The 15077-nt window shown below is 39.7% G+C and overlaps 1 protein-coding gene across 1 annotated transcript in view; it reads right to left on the bottom strand.

The window, feature by feature from the left end:
* LOC122801569 (protein kinase C epsilon type-like) overlaps window positions 1-15077 on the bottom strand; it is a 109312-nt gene that overhangs the window by 21525 nt on the left and 72710 nt on the right. Inside the window, exons 8-9 of the mRNA XM_044071014.1 lie at window positions 14844-15044; window positions 3016-3162 (exon numbers count right to left, since the gene is read on the bottom strand). Of these exons, the coding sequence (XP_043926949.1) occupies window positions 3016-3162; window positions 14844-15044 (348 nt within the window). The remainder of the gene's footprint in view (window positions 1-3015; window positions 3163-14843; window positions 15045-15077) is intronic.

The raw sequence follows: 15077 nt of genomic DNA, 5'->3' as shown, positions 1-15077 counted from the left end.
CCATCTGCCTACAGGGGCAGTCTCAGAATGTTCCTCCGAGTCACTCTGTGCCTGTGGAGGCCTTGACAATGGTGGGAGGCTGTGTGACCCTTCCCCATTTTGTTCCTGCTGCTTCTGAAGGATCATATTGTGTAGCATGGCACATATGCACATGTGGCTGGAGAATACTGCCAGGCTCCAGCAGATATGTCAAGGCAGTGGAACCTTGGCATCCCAAACACATGCTCTATAATGATCCTGGTTTGTGCGTGTGCCTCATTATGGCATTATTGTGTGGGTGTGTGTGCATTTCTGATGGGTGTCATCAGCCACAGCTCCAGTGTGTAGCCAGCATCCCCCACCAGCTGGCCATATGGGATGTCCCAACTGGAAAACGCCTGGTACAGCTGTGACGAATGCCAGATGTGGGAGTCATGATAGCTTCCAGGGCTGCCAGCACACACATTCGTGATAATGCCCTGGGCATAGCACATGACCTGGCAGTTGATGAAGGGGAAGTCCTTGCAGTTTATGTAGACCCTACCCTGTTCACCAGGTGGTGCTTTGATGTGGATGTGCTTGCAGTCAATGGCACTCAATACCTCTGGGTAGTCTGCTACATGGTGGAAGAGACGCATATTGCTGGTCCTCTCCTCACGAGTGCTGGGGAAGTGAATGTGCATGTGGTCGCATGGCATCCAGGAACTGGTGGAGTATCCTGGATGCAGATGCCTGTGAGACCCCCATGATAGCCCTAGTTGGTCTTTGGAAAGTACCTGTAGCTAGTATTCCTTAGGCTGCACATACCTTAGTGTCCCCTGGGATGAGTGCCCCCCTGTTGGTTCTGGCTCTGAGGCAAGGCTAGCACAGCTTAACAAGTTGCTTAAGTATGTCCCTGTCCACCTTGTATCACTGTACTATCTTCAGATCATGTAGCCCCTCGTAGGTTACCCTGGGTCTGAACACTCTTCTCCTCCTCATCAGTCTGAGTTGGTTGTCAGCATTTTCCTCCTTACCACCCTCAGTCTGTAGCACATGCTGATAGATCAGAGCAACAGCAGCCCCTAACATGTTTTGTTAGATTTGCCAGTTTAAAATTCCCCCGAATGTGTACACTAGTGGTGTATAGTTTGCGGAAAAAAACAGACTGAAAGGTGTTTGCATAGTTTATAGTGGTGTGCTGGGCTGGGCTGCTGCCTGTGTAATTGGCTGATTCTGATACATTCCACCTGCCAGCTATGCTTGTTTTCCTTGATTGCCTTCCTTCTGCAGTTTTCCCTTCCCATTTTCTCCCTGTTTAAGCCCTGATGCATGCCGAGTATTCCCAGTGCTCAAATGTGAACAGTTCTGCTATCTCTTGGGTTTTTTTTTTGTGTTTTAGGCCCAGTGCGTGCTGCACACACCCGTTTAGCTAAATTAAATAGTTTTCAGCAGATCTGGCCCTTCCTAGATGCAAACATGCTCTGCATTTCAAGGTATATGGAAATACAGTCTCGGACACACACCCTGCCTTAGCTGTGCTTAGCTAAGGGCAAACATGGGTCACTGAGCTCCAATGTGCTTACAGTAATCATGACACAGCCCCTTTTCATGTAAGCTGCTCCTCCTGTCTACACCATGGTGTTGGAGCACCTACACGGTTAGGTGCAGTCTGACACTTAGAAGAAATTTGTGATTCAGTATAAATCCCCTCATTTGCATACCCCACTGCCTTACTCCTGAGTTACCACACTTACACTGAGCTTTTCCCCTTAGCAACCACTATTCCCTGGTATTGTTTTCATTCTGTATGCCTTTGACTATTATGGCAAAATGCAGATTTCTCTCAAACTTAAACTTGATTATTTTCCCCCTTTTTTTTTTTTTTTTGCATTTCCGGCACGATCCTGTTTGCTCGCTGCTGCCCTATGCTTAAACAGCTGAGATTGGCCAAAAAAAAAACAAACTTTCATTTTACAAAAAAATTATTTTTCATGCCAATTGCCATATATTTGGCTATTGGCATGCGAGGCTGTCATTCCTCCATTTTCTATTTTGCAGAAATGTATTCGGCTAGTAGCCGAATACATTTTTGCACCCTAAACTGTTCCTGCACAGAGACCTGCCTACTTCCTGAATCACTAATTCAACTCATTTGCATAGTTTTCACCAGCAAATGAGCTGATTAGCATACTGCAGGGCTTTCCGTGCAGGAACAGTGTAGCAAACTCATGCACATCAAAACGGCACATTCCTGGATCACTCGATGGCCATATCCCATGCAGGAGCACCTACACTGCTCCTGCACAGAAATTTCAGCTTTGTGAATCCCAGGGATTGTGGTAGAGCTGTTCTTGAATTCAGAAAGGTTACACAAAGTATCATGTACACATAGCGTATACTTTGTGGAAACCTCTATGAAACACCAAATATCTGTAAAATACATATAAAAAATAAGTTATATATTCTCAAAAGACATGTAGCTTAAATCAATGATGCTACATATTTCTAAAAAACAACCAAACCTATTGGGCTGTCAGTTTCTTGTGAGACACTTCAATTCCTTTTTCCCAGCACTATGTGTCTACTGTCCCATATGAATCATAAGTCTCACTTTATGACACCTTGCTGAATGAGCAGTGTGAACATAAGAATTGGTCAGACTAACTTTAACATGAGGGTTCCTGAGCAGTTTCATATAATCTGAAAAAAATAAAGCATTTCTAATTTTTTTCCCCACAAATAACTGTTTACCCAGAATTTTTAAGAGTTTTCTCATGTTCCTCTAGAAAAATGAATAATCTAGCATGTCCAGCACAACGGAGCATTACACAAGTTGTTAGTATGGATACAGTTCCTATTTGTTTAACATCGTGCAGTTTTTGAACTAAATACTAAGAATTTCATACAGCGTGGGCTGTATCACAGAAAACTTTTTTTTTTTCAAATAATTATTGCACAGTGCCAGAACATACTTCAACAAGTCTTATGTAACAAGACGGTGCCTTGGTTAATGCTTCTACAGTGTTGAATGCTTCTGTGGTATTTATTACTTACATGACAGGGTTTGAAGGGAGGCTTGATTTTCCTTTTTTGTACAAGATTCCAGTCAAGTTCTTTAAAAAATGGGTGATGTTTTATCGCATCTTCACCACCTTCAGAAGCTACGCATCCTAGACGTTTTGTAGGATTCTTTTTCAAGAACTGAGGAAAAATAAACAGTAAAAGTCACTGCTCCAGCACTATTAAGGCTGCCCTTATTAAATCCTCTTCAATTCTTGTTTCACCTTGTATATATACCATCAATATATACCATCAACGAGACGAGGAATATTTCTGCAGTTTAATGTTAAAATCCAAAAACAAAATCCATAGACCAAAATCACATAGATTAAGCGCTTTACGGAGACTTCATCAGAATCTATTTAACATTGTTCATTTGCATTTTTATATACCTTCCAATAGCATGTCTAATTAGTTAATTAACTAATGTAACAATTAACCACATTTAAAGAGACATTCCTTTTCTTAGCGTAGTGCTCCTGAATATGTTGGGATAACCAATACTAAAAAACAATCATCGTTCAATGTTGCTAATCAATGAATACTTTTATAGTAAATATTTTTGTAAATTCATAGTGAAATTGATATTTTAATAAATTCATAGTGAAATTAAATAAACAGAGGCTCAAGAACAAATTCTCTAAAAACTTGTATTATGAGTTAAAAATATGCATATAGACATAGTGTTGAGTAAATGTAAATATAAATAAGTATATATAAATATAAATATAAATATATAAATATAATATTAATATATATATATGTGTGTATATATGAATATAAAATATATAAGTGTGTATAATATAAATTGATTAATGTAAATTGATTATGTCCCATAAGAAATAGAATATACTATATAAATAAACAGTCATCACACTAATGAGCTACTGCTGTAAATTGTGAAAATAAGATGAAAGTCCTAGATTCAGTGTTTAATTTTTAAGTTTGTCTTCCTTAGCTGTTCTCTTGCCTTTTCTTGGGAATATTAACGGGCAGTTTCCAGTCCCAACCCTCATTAAGTGGGATGCACTCTAGGAACAGACTGGTATAAGCTATACTGACATCTGTGAGGGCCAGTGCAGAAAATCGTGTACATTTCTTTCCTCTCATTTCCCCACTGACTGATATCAACCTGTCAGTGGTTGCTATGTAACCAATGGCTGTCCTTTAGCATTTCACCCAAATACAATATCCTTTCCTGTTCTCTTACATAGTGTCAGACCCTTTGGCTCATGGGGTGGTTTTAATATCAAAACTGTAGCTTCTTCATCCTAGAGCTGACCGCTCTGTATCAGGAATTATCATGGTGCAGGCCTACACAACACTGCTTTAAAACTTCTGATTGCTTGTACATAAAGCATGTTATATGTGAGCATTCGTGCCGTCCTCTTAACCCCCACATCTCTGATTACAGCAGTATACCCTAGAATTAGCCAGATGTGCTGCCAGAACTTCACAGTTTGCTCTGCTTCCTCATTCATCCTTAACAAGAACCTCACAAGAAATACATTAGTGATTCTTTCACAAGTAAAAACACATATACAACCATATTTGTACCTAGACCTTTTCTCCTGTATTATCCTAGTAAATAAATATGACAGGATGGTACAAGCTGAGATGATTTGCTCCTAGAGTCTGTCTTCAAGGCTTTTTCATATACATGCCTTGGAACATTAATCAGTGATATCAACCCATTAATAAGTCTGTACTTTTAATTCCTATTCTGATACCCCATCTACATAATATTAATTTACTATTTTTATTTACTTATTTATTTATTTATTTATTTGATTTGTTAACTGAGAAAGTCTGACGGGGCATAGCCTATTTTCAGTCAAGGACCAGAGAGAAAATCTTCACAAATATTCATATTTTTTTTCTCTACGCACACATCATTATCTTACAACATAATAATAATACAACTACATTATACATATGGAATATATCATAGCAGTTAAAACGAATAGTAAAGATAATAAAATGATATGCACATTAGTGAAAAAATACATATAATGATACTAGTAGTCGTAGGCCAGTCTGATAAAAATGCAGAATACAACTAATTAGTTATGAGAAGTTAGTAGGAAAAGAGAAAGAACGTAATGGAGGGTTTGTATGTAACGGGGAAGGAAAGCGAAGAGGAGAAAGATGGAAAGAAATACGTGCTGCGTGTGTCGAATAGAAAGTGTATACATTTAGTAAGAGGAAAAGAAAACAGAGGTGTGTAAGAAAAGGAAGAAAGGGAAGGAACGGTCTGGTGATGATAGCTAAAGAAATAACTTTTTTCCAGAAAGATAGTTTACTGTAGAAACACAGATACACAAAGGTGTCTAATACTGCAATTGTAGTGACCATCTAATTAGTTTAGCTTAGTGTGGAACATGTACAGAGCCAGGTGTTGTATAGATATTATTTTAATTGGGATCTGAAGTTTTTAATTGTATCTGTTAATTTAAGTTGGAGGGGGATGGAGTTTTACAGTTAAGTGACAGAATTTGAGTACAGTGCATTACCAGCAGTATTATTTGACATAATAGTAATTAGAAGGGATGTGTTGCTTGAGTGTAGCTCTGTAACAGATGAATAGTGTTGTAATGTGTTTTGGACAGCTCAACAGTTTTCAGGCTTGTAGATTATGTTGTGAGCCATGACAAATTGTGAGTAGCTTAAGTAGTGGGATAGCTCAAGTCAGTATAACTGTTTTAGGACTACACTGTGATGAGTTTTATATGGGATAGTAATGGCAGATTTGGTTATTTTGCTATAGCATGCTTTTAGTTTCATTTTGTAGGCACTGTTCAGACTTGTAAGAATAGGGGATGCATACAGGAGGAATGGGAGTAGGTACATTTTAAATACTGATTCTCTAGCAGTGTCTGTGAGATACTGGTTAACTCGATAAAGGGACCCTAGTTTCATGTGCGTTTTTTTTTAATGGATTGAAGTAGGTGCTGATCATGTTTAAGATTTTCATCAATTAGGACCCCAGTAGTTTAGCTTGTGTTACAGTTTCAATTTTTGTATTGTTAGATGAATATTATTGCATGTGTATTGTTAGTTTGTGTTTGGCATAATAGCTAAGGTGATTACCCTATAGAAGCAATGTACAGGGTTCGATTCCCACCTTTAAGGAGAAATTGGCTAGGCTTAAAATGGCCTGCAAATCTAGCCTAGTATTTACCTATGAAAGTATGTGTAATGTGTGCCTATGTCCAAAATATCTTTTAAGGATGAAAATTATTGTTTTGCATTTTTTATTTTTTGTTGGGGGGGGGGATTTGGAGTAGGTGTGAGTTACCCTAGCCAGTTTTCTACAGATAAGAAAGAGTCCTGAGTGATTTTTTAAAGGTTTTGTAAAGTTGAGGCTTAGCAGGTAAGTGTTGAGTTGTTTGAGTATTATACTAAAGCTGCATGTTTAGTGGCAGTATAAAATTCATTTATGAAAATATGAAATAGGAGTGGACCTGCAACTAACTCTTGTGGGACTTCAACTGTAGGGAAGGTGACATTTTTTGTAGCAATTTCCCACACTGCTGAATATTAGGTAGCTGTTGAACCAGGAAAATGATGACTGACTGATGCTAAGGAAGGACACATCTATGAGGTTTCTTTGGTGTGCAATGTGTTGAAAGCTTTGAATAGGTTAAGGAAGGATGATGGGCCTTCATTTCTATGTTGATAAATGGCATTAGTGAAACTATGGAGGGTGATTGTTATACTATGATTGGGTTGGAAACTATGTTGGATTTTAGAGAGGATATTGTTGTCAGTGAGGTGTTTAAGGAGCTAAGTGAGGATACATTTTTCCAGAATTTTTGATAAAGGTGATAGAATAACACTGAGTCTACAATTAGTGAAATCAATTGAGTGGCAGCCTTAATTTAATACTATAATGAATGATTTTATCCCAAATGGTGGAGGCTAAGTTTTTTATGGAATAATTAATTATGATGGAAATAGGGAAAGCTAGTACTTTTGCAGTTAGGTTTAGATATTCTGCTGGCAGGTTGTCAGCAGCCAAGGTTGCAGGTTTTAGGTTAACTAGATATTTTCCAATAGTGGAGGTTGGGACAGGTTGGAAATTGAAATACTCTGTACTGTTGTCATGTGTGATTTGACTGAGGAGAGAATTAGAGGGATTATCCTAAGTAAAAGAAAGAATGGTGTGTAAAAATATACATATCCGTTGAATTTTGAATTGCAGTATTGTCTGTGGTGTTGTTACTTGTGGGAATGGTAGATTGACCTGGTTGAAATATTTTTTTTATGGATGACCAAAATAATTTGGGACTATTTTAGTGTTTGTGTTGGAGATTTGAGTAAAAGTTTTTTTATCATTCTCAGTTTGCTTTTTGCTGAGATTCCCAAGTTGTATAAATGTTTGGTATATACTTTTGGCATTATTTATAGACCGATTTTCCAAGTTTTACCTATCTACATAAGTCATTTGGATTCTTTTTTCTTTTTTCAACAATGGTGCTAGGTTTGATTGCACTGTATTAGTTCTAATTGTTACCTGTTCATTTAGAACATTTAGGAAAGTTTTGTTGAAATGTGAGACTACATCTTCTACAGGCAAAGTTCTTAGTAAGTTTCAATTATAATTGTGTAGGGAGGAGATGAAGTTGTTTGCACTGAATCTGGTTAGATTGTGCACTTGGTTGTATAATAGTGGTTTGTTTATATCATGGGAATGCCTGAGTATTTTGGGAGATGCTCAGATAGACAGTCAAAAGAGTATATATTATCAGTTCTATTTGTAAGAATCCAATCCATTGTAGATCACCTATTACTATTTTGCTAGCTCTGCTAGGAAAGTTATATGGTTGAGAGAAGCTGAATAAATTGGGGCTACTTCCTGTTGTTAAAAACACTAATTGTTGAATACCTCTTAGTCAAAACCTATTTTTCGAAGCCTTAATCCATTGAATGTGCATTTAAGTGGTTATTTTCCCAAGGAGGGGGGGGGGATTCTTGGCCATCATTGGGAATTTTCCCTTTTTCCCACTGTAGTGCAATCTCGGAGGTGGTATATTTACATAGGGGATGTGGGGGCACAGCCCCCCACATTGTGGAGTGCGAGGGGGCATAGTTTCCCACCTGGGTGGGTGTGAAATTTAGTGATTTTTGTGATGCTCCCTTGGATGGCCAAGTGTTTTTTTTCCCCTGGGAAAATATTCACTTAAATGCATGTTCAATGGACTACGGCTTTGATGAATAGGGTTCAATAAAAAGGTATTTGACAGTGTTTTCGATAAAGTGAAGTAGACCCAATTAATTTATTGAATTTGAGGGGAGGGACTGCGTTACTAAGTTATCAATGTTTAGGTCATCCATACTGTTTTTTCTTAGGGATATCCAGTGGAGGAGCTCTTCATCAGTGGTTGTGTTATCATCTGGTGGGGTGCATATATATATATATATATATATCTACGGATCCCCTTCATAACGTCGACATTCAAAACAGCGAGACAGCAAGACAAAAACATTGGAAGTTTACAATCATGAACTCCCAGAACATCATATTTCCTCTCTGGGAAAATAACCACTTGGCCACCATGGTGAACTTTGCCCTCTCTCAGCAGTAGTGCAATCTCGGAGTTGGTATATTTAAGTTGGGGGTAGGGGCAAAGCCCCCCCAGTTTGGTGGGTATAATTACTTCTGTTTGTAATGTTATCATTGGTAGTCAAGTGGTTACTTGATGTTCCAGGAGTTCATAGGTTGGTACTAGGCTATCAGCCCTAGGGCCTATACAAGCCTAGCCATAACAATTCCCTGGCTATTTCTTCCAGCACTATTTACTTCCCTGGACCCCTGTCTAGCAGGGCGACTGACATGATCCCTGGGGTGAATTTCCTTTCTCCCATCCAATCATCAAGGTTCCTTTTGAAGAGGGCCAAAGAGGCACTCTGCTTGACATGTATGGGCAGTCTATTTCAGAGTCTGAGGAGTCTCTGGGTCAGGAACCTATCCCTCAAGCATGTTTTGTTTATTGTGATGACAAGGTTTAGATCCCTGGAGCGTGTAGCTCTGAGGGATTGGGATTTCTTTAAGTGTCGCATGTCCAACAGCTCTGGGTTTAACATGGCCTTGTATGTTAAGCAGAGATCACCTCTGAGTAGACGATATGTGACAGAGTATAGCTGGAGTTTTTTAAGGCGGTCAGCATAGGGCATCTGCTTTAGGCCTGTGATTCTTTTAGTGAGGTATTTCTGCGGCCTTTCCAGTTGTTGCAGATGTCTTGAGAGGTACATACCAAATGGGGCATTGTATTCTATAATGGGTCTAATGAGGGATGAGTACAGTGGGACAATGACCTCCTTTTTTCTATATGAAAAGCCCTTACTGATGAGGTGTGCCACATAGAAGGATTTCCTGACTGTTTTGGCAATGTGGCTATTGAAGGTGAGACCACTGTCCACCTGTGTCCCTCAATCTCTTATCACACTTTTGGTGTTTAGTGTACTGCCACCTATGTGGTAATTCATGGGTACATGTTTTTTCCCAAAGGGGATAACTATACATTTCTTGGCATTGAGCTTGAGCCCATTCCTCTGGCACCAAGCATCTGTTTCTGTAAGGCCCTTTTGTAGATTATCCTCATCATTTAGGGATTCAATAATGGCTCCTAGTTTGCAGTCATCTGCGAACTTTGTTAGCGAGAGTCACTTAGAGTTGGCCTGTACTTCAGAGAAGTAGATGCCAAACAAGAGCGGTCCAAGGACTGAACCCTGAGGTACTCCACTTGTCATTTGTCTGGAGCTGGATTTGGAGTCAGCTACTTTTACAGTGTGGGTTCTGTCAGTAAGCCAGTTGGCAACCCATTGGGTGACGTAGGGATTACTGCCCAGCTTAGTAAGTTTATCTATGATTCCAGAGTGGGGGATAATGTCAAAGGCCTTGGCGAGGTCTAGATAGGCTGTGTGGACCACCTTACCCTTGTCCATGGCTCTGGAGACTGATTCAAAGAAGTCAATCAGGTTCAGGAGACAAGATTGACCCTTCACGAACCCAAACTGGGTGGGGTCCAGTGTTTGAAGGTTGCCAATGTCTTTGTTTATAAGTTCCATGATAATACGCTCCATGGCCTTGCAGATAAGGCTCGTCAGACTGATGGGACGGTAGTTTCCGGGATCCAAGGTGGATCCCCCCTTGTGGAGTGGAATAACTGTAGCTCTGCACCACTCAGTGGGCACGAAACCTGAGGTGAGGCTATGATTAAACATGACACTTAGGTGAGGTGCCAGTTCATATTGTAGTTCATGTAGTACACAGCCCAGGATGTCATCTGGTCCCATGGATGCTGTATTCTTAGCTTTGGAGAGTGCGTTCTTTACCTGTGTGGCCATTATTACCGGAATTTGGCAATCTTCCGGTATTGAGATGGGCCGTTTAGGGGGTGAGAGGGGGGTGATGTTGGCACTGAATCGATCTGCCAGGATATTGACAATATCCTTGGGATCAGTATATTTAATGCCATTCTGTTTTCACTCAGAGCAGATCTGAGCATTGTCATTTAGATTCTTGACATAGTTATAGAATGCCTTGTGGTTGTCTTTGGAATCTTTGGCAATTTTATTTTCATAACTAGCTTTGGAGGATTTTATGAGGGATCTCAGTTTCTTTCTGAGGATGGTAATGGAGTTTTTTGCATCCTGGGATTTTCCTGTTTTCTGCAACAGTTTCTTCCTTTCGTTGTAAAGTTTGTTTATGGCAGGGGACTACCAGATTGGCTTCCTGTTTTTGGAGGAGAGCATCTTGGTTCTATTTGGGATGGCACAATTCATGCATGAGTGGATGTGCTCGTACAGTGACTTAGTGTAGGATTCAGCAGTCGAACTATCAGTTCCCGTCTGCATGGGTGTCATGAAGTTTGTCACTTCTGACTTGAGTAGCATGAAGTTGGCTTTGGGGAAGTTTTTTATGGAGGTTTCCTTACTGGGGGGTGGGGGTGGGATGTGGATGTTAAGGATTAGCTTATGGTCAGACCTGGCGAGGGGGTGACCATAGGTGTGGAGCATCGATTTCCCATGTTGGTAATGACCAGGTCTAGGATATTGGAGCCCCTGGTGGGACTATGGATTAGTTGATCCAGGGCATTGAAATTTATGAATTCCAAGAACCGTTGGGCAAAGGTGTTGGTACACGAGTAGTTTTCCCAATTAATGGCAAGGTAGTTAAAATCACCCAGTATTAGGGTGTTTGCTTCTATCTTAATATTTTCAAGTATGTTTAGAAAGGTGTAGTGAGAATCTTGGGGTATGGTAGGGGATCTGTAGCAAGCTACAATTTGGATTGCAGTCTTACCTAGTATTAGTTGCACCTGGAGAATTTCAGATGCATTGTGTTGGGCAACTAACCTGGTGGTGTGAATATGGACACTCCTCCACCTGTAGTTTTTCAGTCCTCATTTGGTGGCCGAAAAGTGTGGTAAGAGTTGTAGCCTGGTATTGCAGGGGTGCTTTCTGGAGCCTTGAACCAGGTCTCAGTTACTGCACAGATATCGATGTTCTCCATTTTTAGGAGTGCCTCGAGAGAGTGTATTTTGAGGTTTAGACTTCTAGCATTGAGTAGCATTACCTTCAGATTTTGCATGCTTGTACCTGTTATGGTGGTGGTTTTGCCCTTTGAACTTTGCCTAAAAAAGGCACTATAGGGGCGGCAAGAGCCTTAGCCAGTAACCTGAATCCTAGGGGTGACAGGTGCAGACCATCTCTGGCAAAGCATCATGGTCTGTCGATCATGTCATCCCAGGCAGACAGATACTGGATCCCCTTTGAATGACACCAGAAGCTTAGCCAATTGTTGAAGTCAATCATTTTGTCCTTATATTGTGGCATCATTCTGGGTGAAGGCAGGATGCTACTCAGGGCTAGGGTCATACCTGCCTGGGCCACATGATCTGAGAGCTCTTCCCTGTCTCTTTTCATGTAGTCCAGGGAGGTATGTCTCAAGTCATTCACTCCAACATGGACAATGACAGAGTCATATTTGTACTTGTTGTGGAGTGACTTGAGTGCATGCATTATGTGGCGGATCCTGGCACCCGACAGGCAGCTGACTGTAATTTTCTCCTTGTTCAACCTGGTGAGTAGGACATCAGTGTGCCGGACTATAGAGTCACCTATGACTAAAGTGTTAGGTACTTTGTCTTGCCTTAGGGGCTGTTGCTGGGTGCACACTGGTGTTGTGAGCTATGTGACACTTTGGTTGTGATTGGTGTTTGTTTGCATTTCAGCTTCAGAGGTCCTTGTTGCTTGGGCAGGTTACAGTTAAGGGCCTCTGCATATGTGGATTTAGTATTGCTATATGTGTTTGTTGGTGGTGTGGGTTTAGAAGGGCTATGTGTTGCTTGAGGTGTAGTGTGGGTGTCAACCTTCTCCTCTTGACTGTCTAGCACAATCTTGGGTGGAGAGAGCTTTGCTTCCAGTTTGGCTATGTAAGTGCATCTCTCAAAGGTTGTAATGTTGGGTGGTAGGAGGAGAGGGTTGTCTGTGTACATGAGGCAATTGTGGCATTGCCCCAGTATGCCCAGATTCACCAGGTGGACAGGAGAAATCACCGGAAGCTGACCCTTGGACATGCCTGGTTTGGTGCTTTTTTTTTTTTGTAAAGTACAGGAGCTGTTTTCCCTTACCTTAGCAAGGTACTTTGCAATTATAGGCTGTTTAGTGCCTACGATTAATTTCTCCTTATTAACAAGGAGAGTTGAGTGCTAGTATCAGTTTAAGGCTTCCTAGTGCTTTCCAGCAGATATTAGAGCAAGTGCTAGTTTATGATTGTAAACTTCCAGTGTTTTTATCTCGCTGTTTTGAACAGCGACGAAATGAAAAGTCGAAGTTTTAAAATAGAGCCATATATATATATATATATATATATATATATATATATATATATATATATATATTTATTTTTTTTTCCCCAGCAATGCATATGTTGTTTTTTTCATGTTTTTAAGTATGAGTTTGCAATCACCATTTCTGCATTGCTAAATTTGGGGATGTAGTGGGGGTAGTGAGTTATTTCTAGGGTGTTTTTGTACATGATGGCTATTCTGCCTCCTTGTTTATTTATTCTGCCTAGTTTGAGCACATTAAAGCCAGGAGGTAGTAGTTCATTTTCTTTTATTTCAGGTCTAAGTGATGTTTCTGTAGTGATTAATATGTCAAGGAAGTAGAATGCAAGACATGTATGGAAATCTTGAAGCTTATAGCAAATACTGCTAAGACTCATGTTGAGAAATAGTAAGTTGGATGCTGTATTAGAAGAGGACGGCAGAGTTGTAGTGCTTGCTGTTGGGAAACTGTGTGTATTCTGTATGTAATTGGAAGGACTTGGATTGGGATGTATGTCTCCACAAAATTTGAGGTTAGTGCCTGAGTGTTGAAGAGGGTAATACCATTTATGTTTATTTTTAATTTTTATGTAATGATTTGGTGTTATTGATTTCTGTTTTAGATAGCTGTATGTTTGGAGAGGTGAAACTGTGAATAAATATAGTTTTGGAGATATTTAGTGAAAGTGTTGTGTGTGGAGGGGTGTGAGATGGTCTTGGAAATTATAGCAATGTGTTTGTGCTAGTAAGGTTAGTAATATAATTATTTGTATACAAAGCAATGTAAGAGGAATGTAAAGTAGGCAGAGGGATTGTTTGTATGATGGTATAAAAAATGTAGTGAGGGGAGAAAATAGAAGGTCTAGGATGAGTTTTGATTTAGTAAGGTGTGGAGAGTGTGTTGTGATGTGGAAGACTTATTGAGGAAATGAAAGGGCAGTGGGAGAACTTGGGAGTGTGATATTGCAGGGATGAGAAAGTATTGTAGAGAGTTGGGGGACCTGGATCTTTGTAGTAAATGAGGCAATAAGAGAGAAATAAGTAGTTGTTTTAACTGAGTAAGAGTGGGAGAGACAAGAAACACATGTTTTTAGGTGAAAGTGTTTATTGGTGTTGGGTGCTGTAAAATGAAACGAAAGTAGTAAAAGATTAGGATGTTAATTTAGTGTGTGCATTTAGCGTATACATTTAGTGTATGACTGAATGTAATGGAGGTGAGTGTTGGTATAAGTGTAGTGTAGGTAGGAATGTGTGAGAACTGGGAGTAAGGTAAGGCAGAGTACAAAAGCCTGAACAAAACTAGGGTGAATGGAGTAGGACTGGTCAAGTCGCAGTTGTTTTTGTAAAAAAAAAAGTCTGTAGATCTGCCTGGGGAATTCAGATAAGTATCCCCTTGGCCACTATTTAGTATTAGGTCACAAGCAGTGATACATACAGGTCGGTATTCTGGATTGGACAGTATTGTTATAAAGGGGTTTCAAACTATACGGAGAGAATCATGATTGTAGCAAGCTAAGAACAGGAAATTTACTGTCCTTTTATTCTTTGGTGATGTTGGTGTGGGGAGTACTGGTTCAAATTTTTTATTTTTTTGTTTTATTTCAAATGTAGGGTATCTCCTTATTTATATGTATACATTATATGTTTGTTTGGTATAAATTATAAATGACATCCTGTAGCTGTGTGTACCCATTGTAGGTTATGAATCATTAGACATAGATAACTGCTTTTCAAGTTTAGTAAAACTGTACATACATATCATAAGATAACCACTGTCCACAGTTACTGTAGGCAAATTATGGGCTTATTGAGTTTTGCTGAATACAGTTTGCAGTCTTTACTGAGAAATTCAGTGGTGTGATATTTAAAGAGGTAAATTTCACATCCTAACTTTATAAGGAGTTTTGTTTCTGAAACCCAGCTGCAGCTACTCTTGGTTAGTCAGGTTGCCTTGAAAACCAGGGATAAAAATGTAAGCAGACCTACCGCATTTATGATGCTCTCAGCTTCCTCACTGATCCCGTTTGGATACAAAATCTCATTGTTATCTTTGAATAAGATGGACATATGCAGGTCTTTCTTGCACTTTCCATTGAAGGGGAGTGTTCCAGTCATCATTTCAAATATAACGACCCCCAAAGCCCACCAGTCTACAGAGCAATTGTATTTGCAATATGGCAGCAAAATCTGTGGTATACAGAGAAAAGTAAAAATATAGTT

This window comes from Protopterus annectens, chromosome 1.part0 (assembly GCF_019279795.1).
Source record: "Protopterus annectens isolate FY-2018-M chromosome 1.part0, PAN1.0, whole genome shotgun sequence".
Classification (NCBI taxonomy): domain Eukaryota; kingdom Metazoa; phylum Chordata; order Ceratodontiformes; family Protopteridae; genus Protopterus; species Protopterus annectens.
This window is presented reverse-complemented; position numbering and strand designations above follow the sequence as displayed.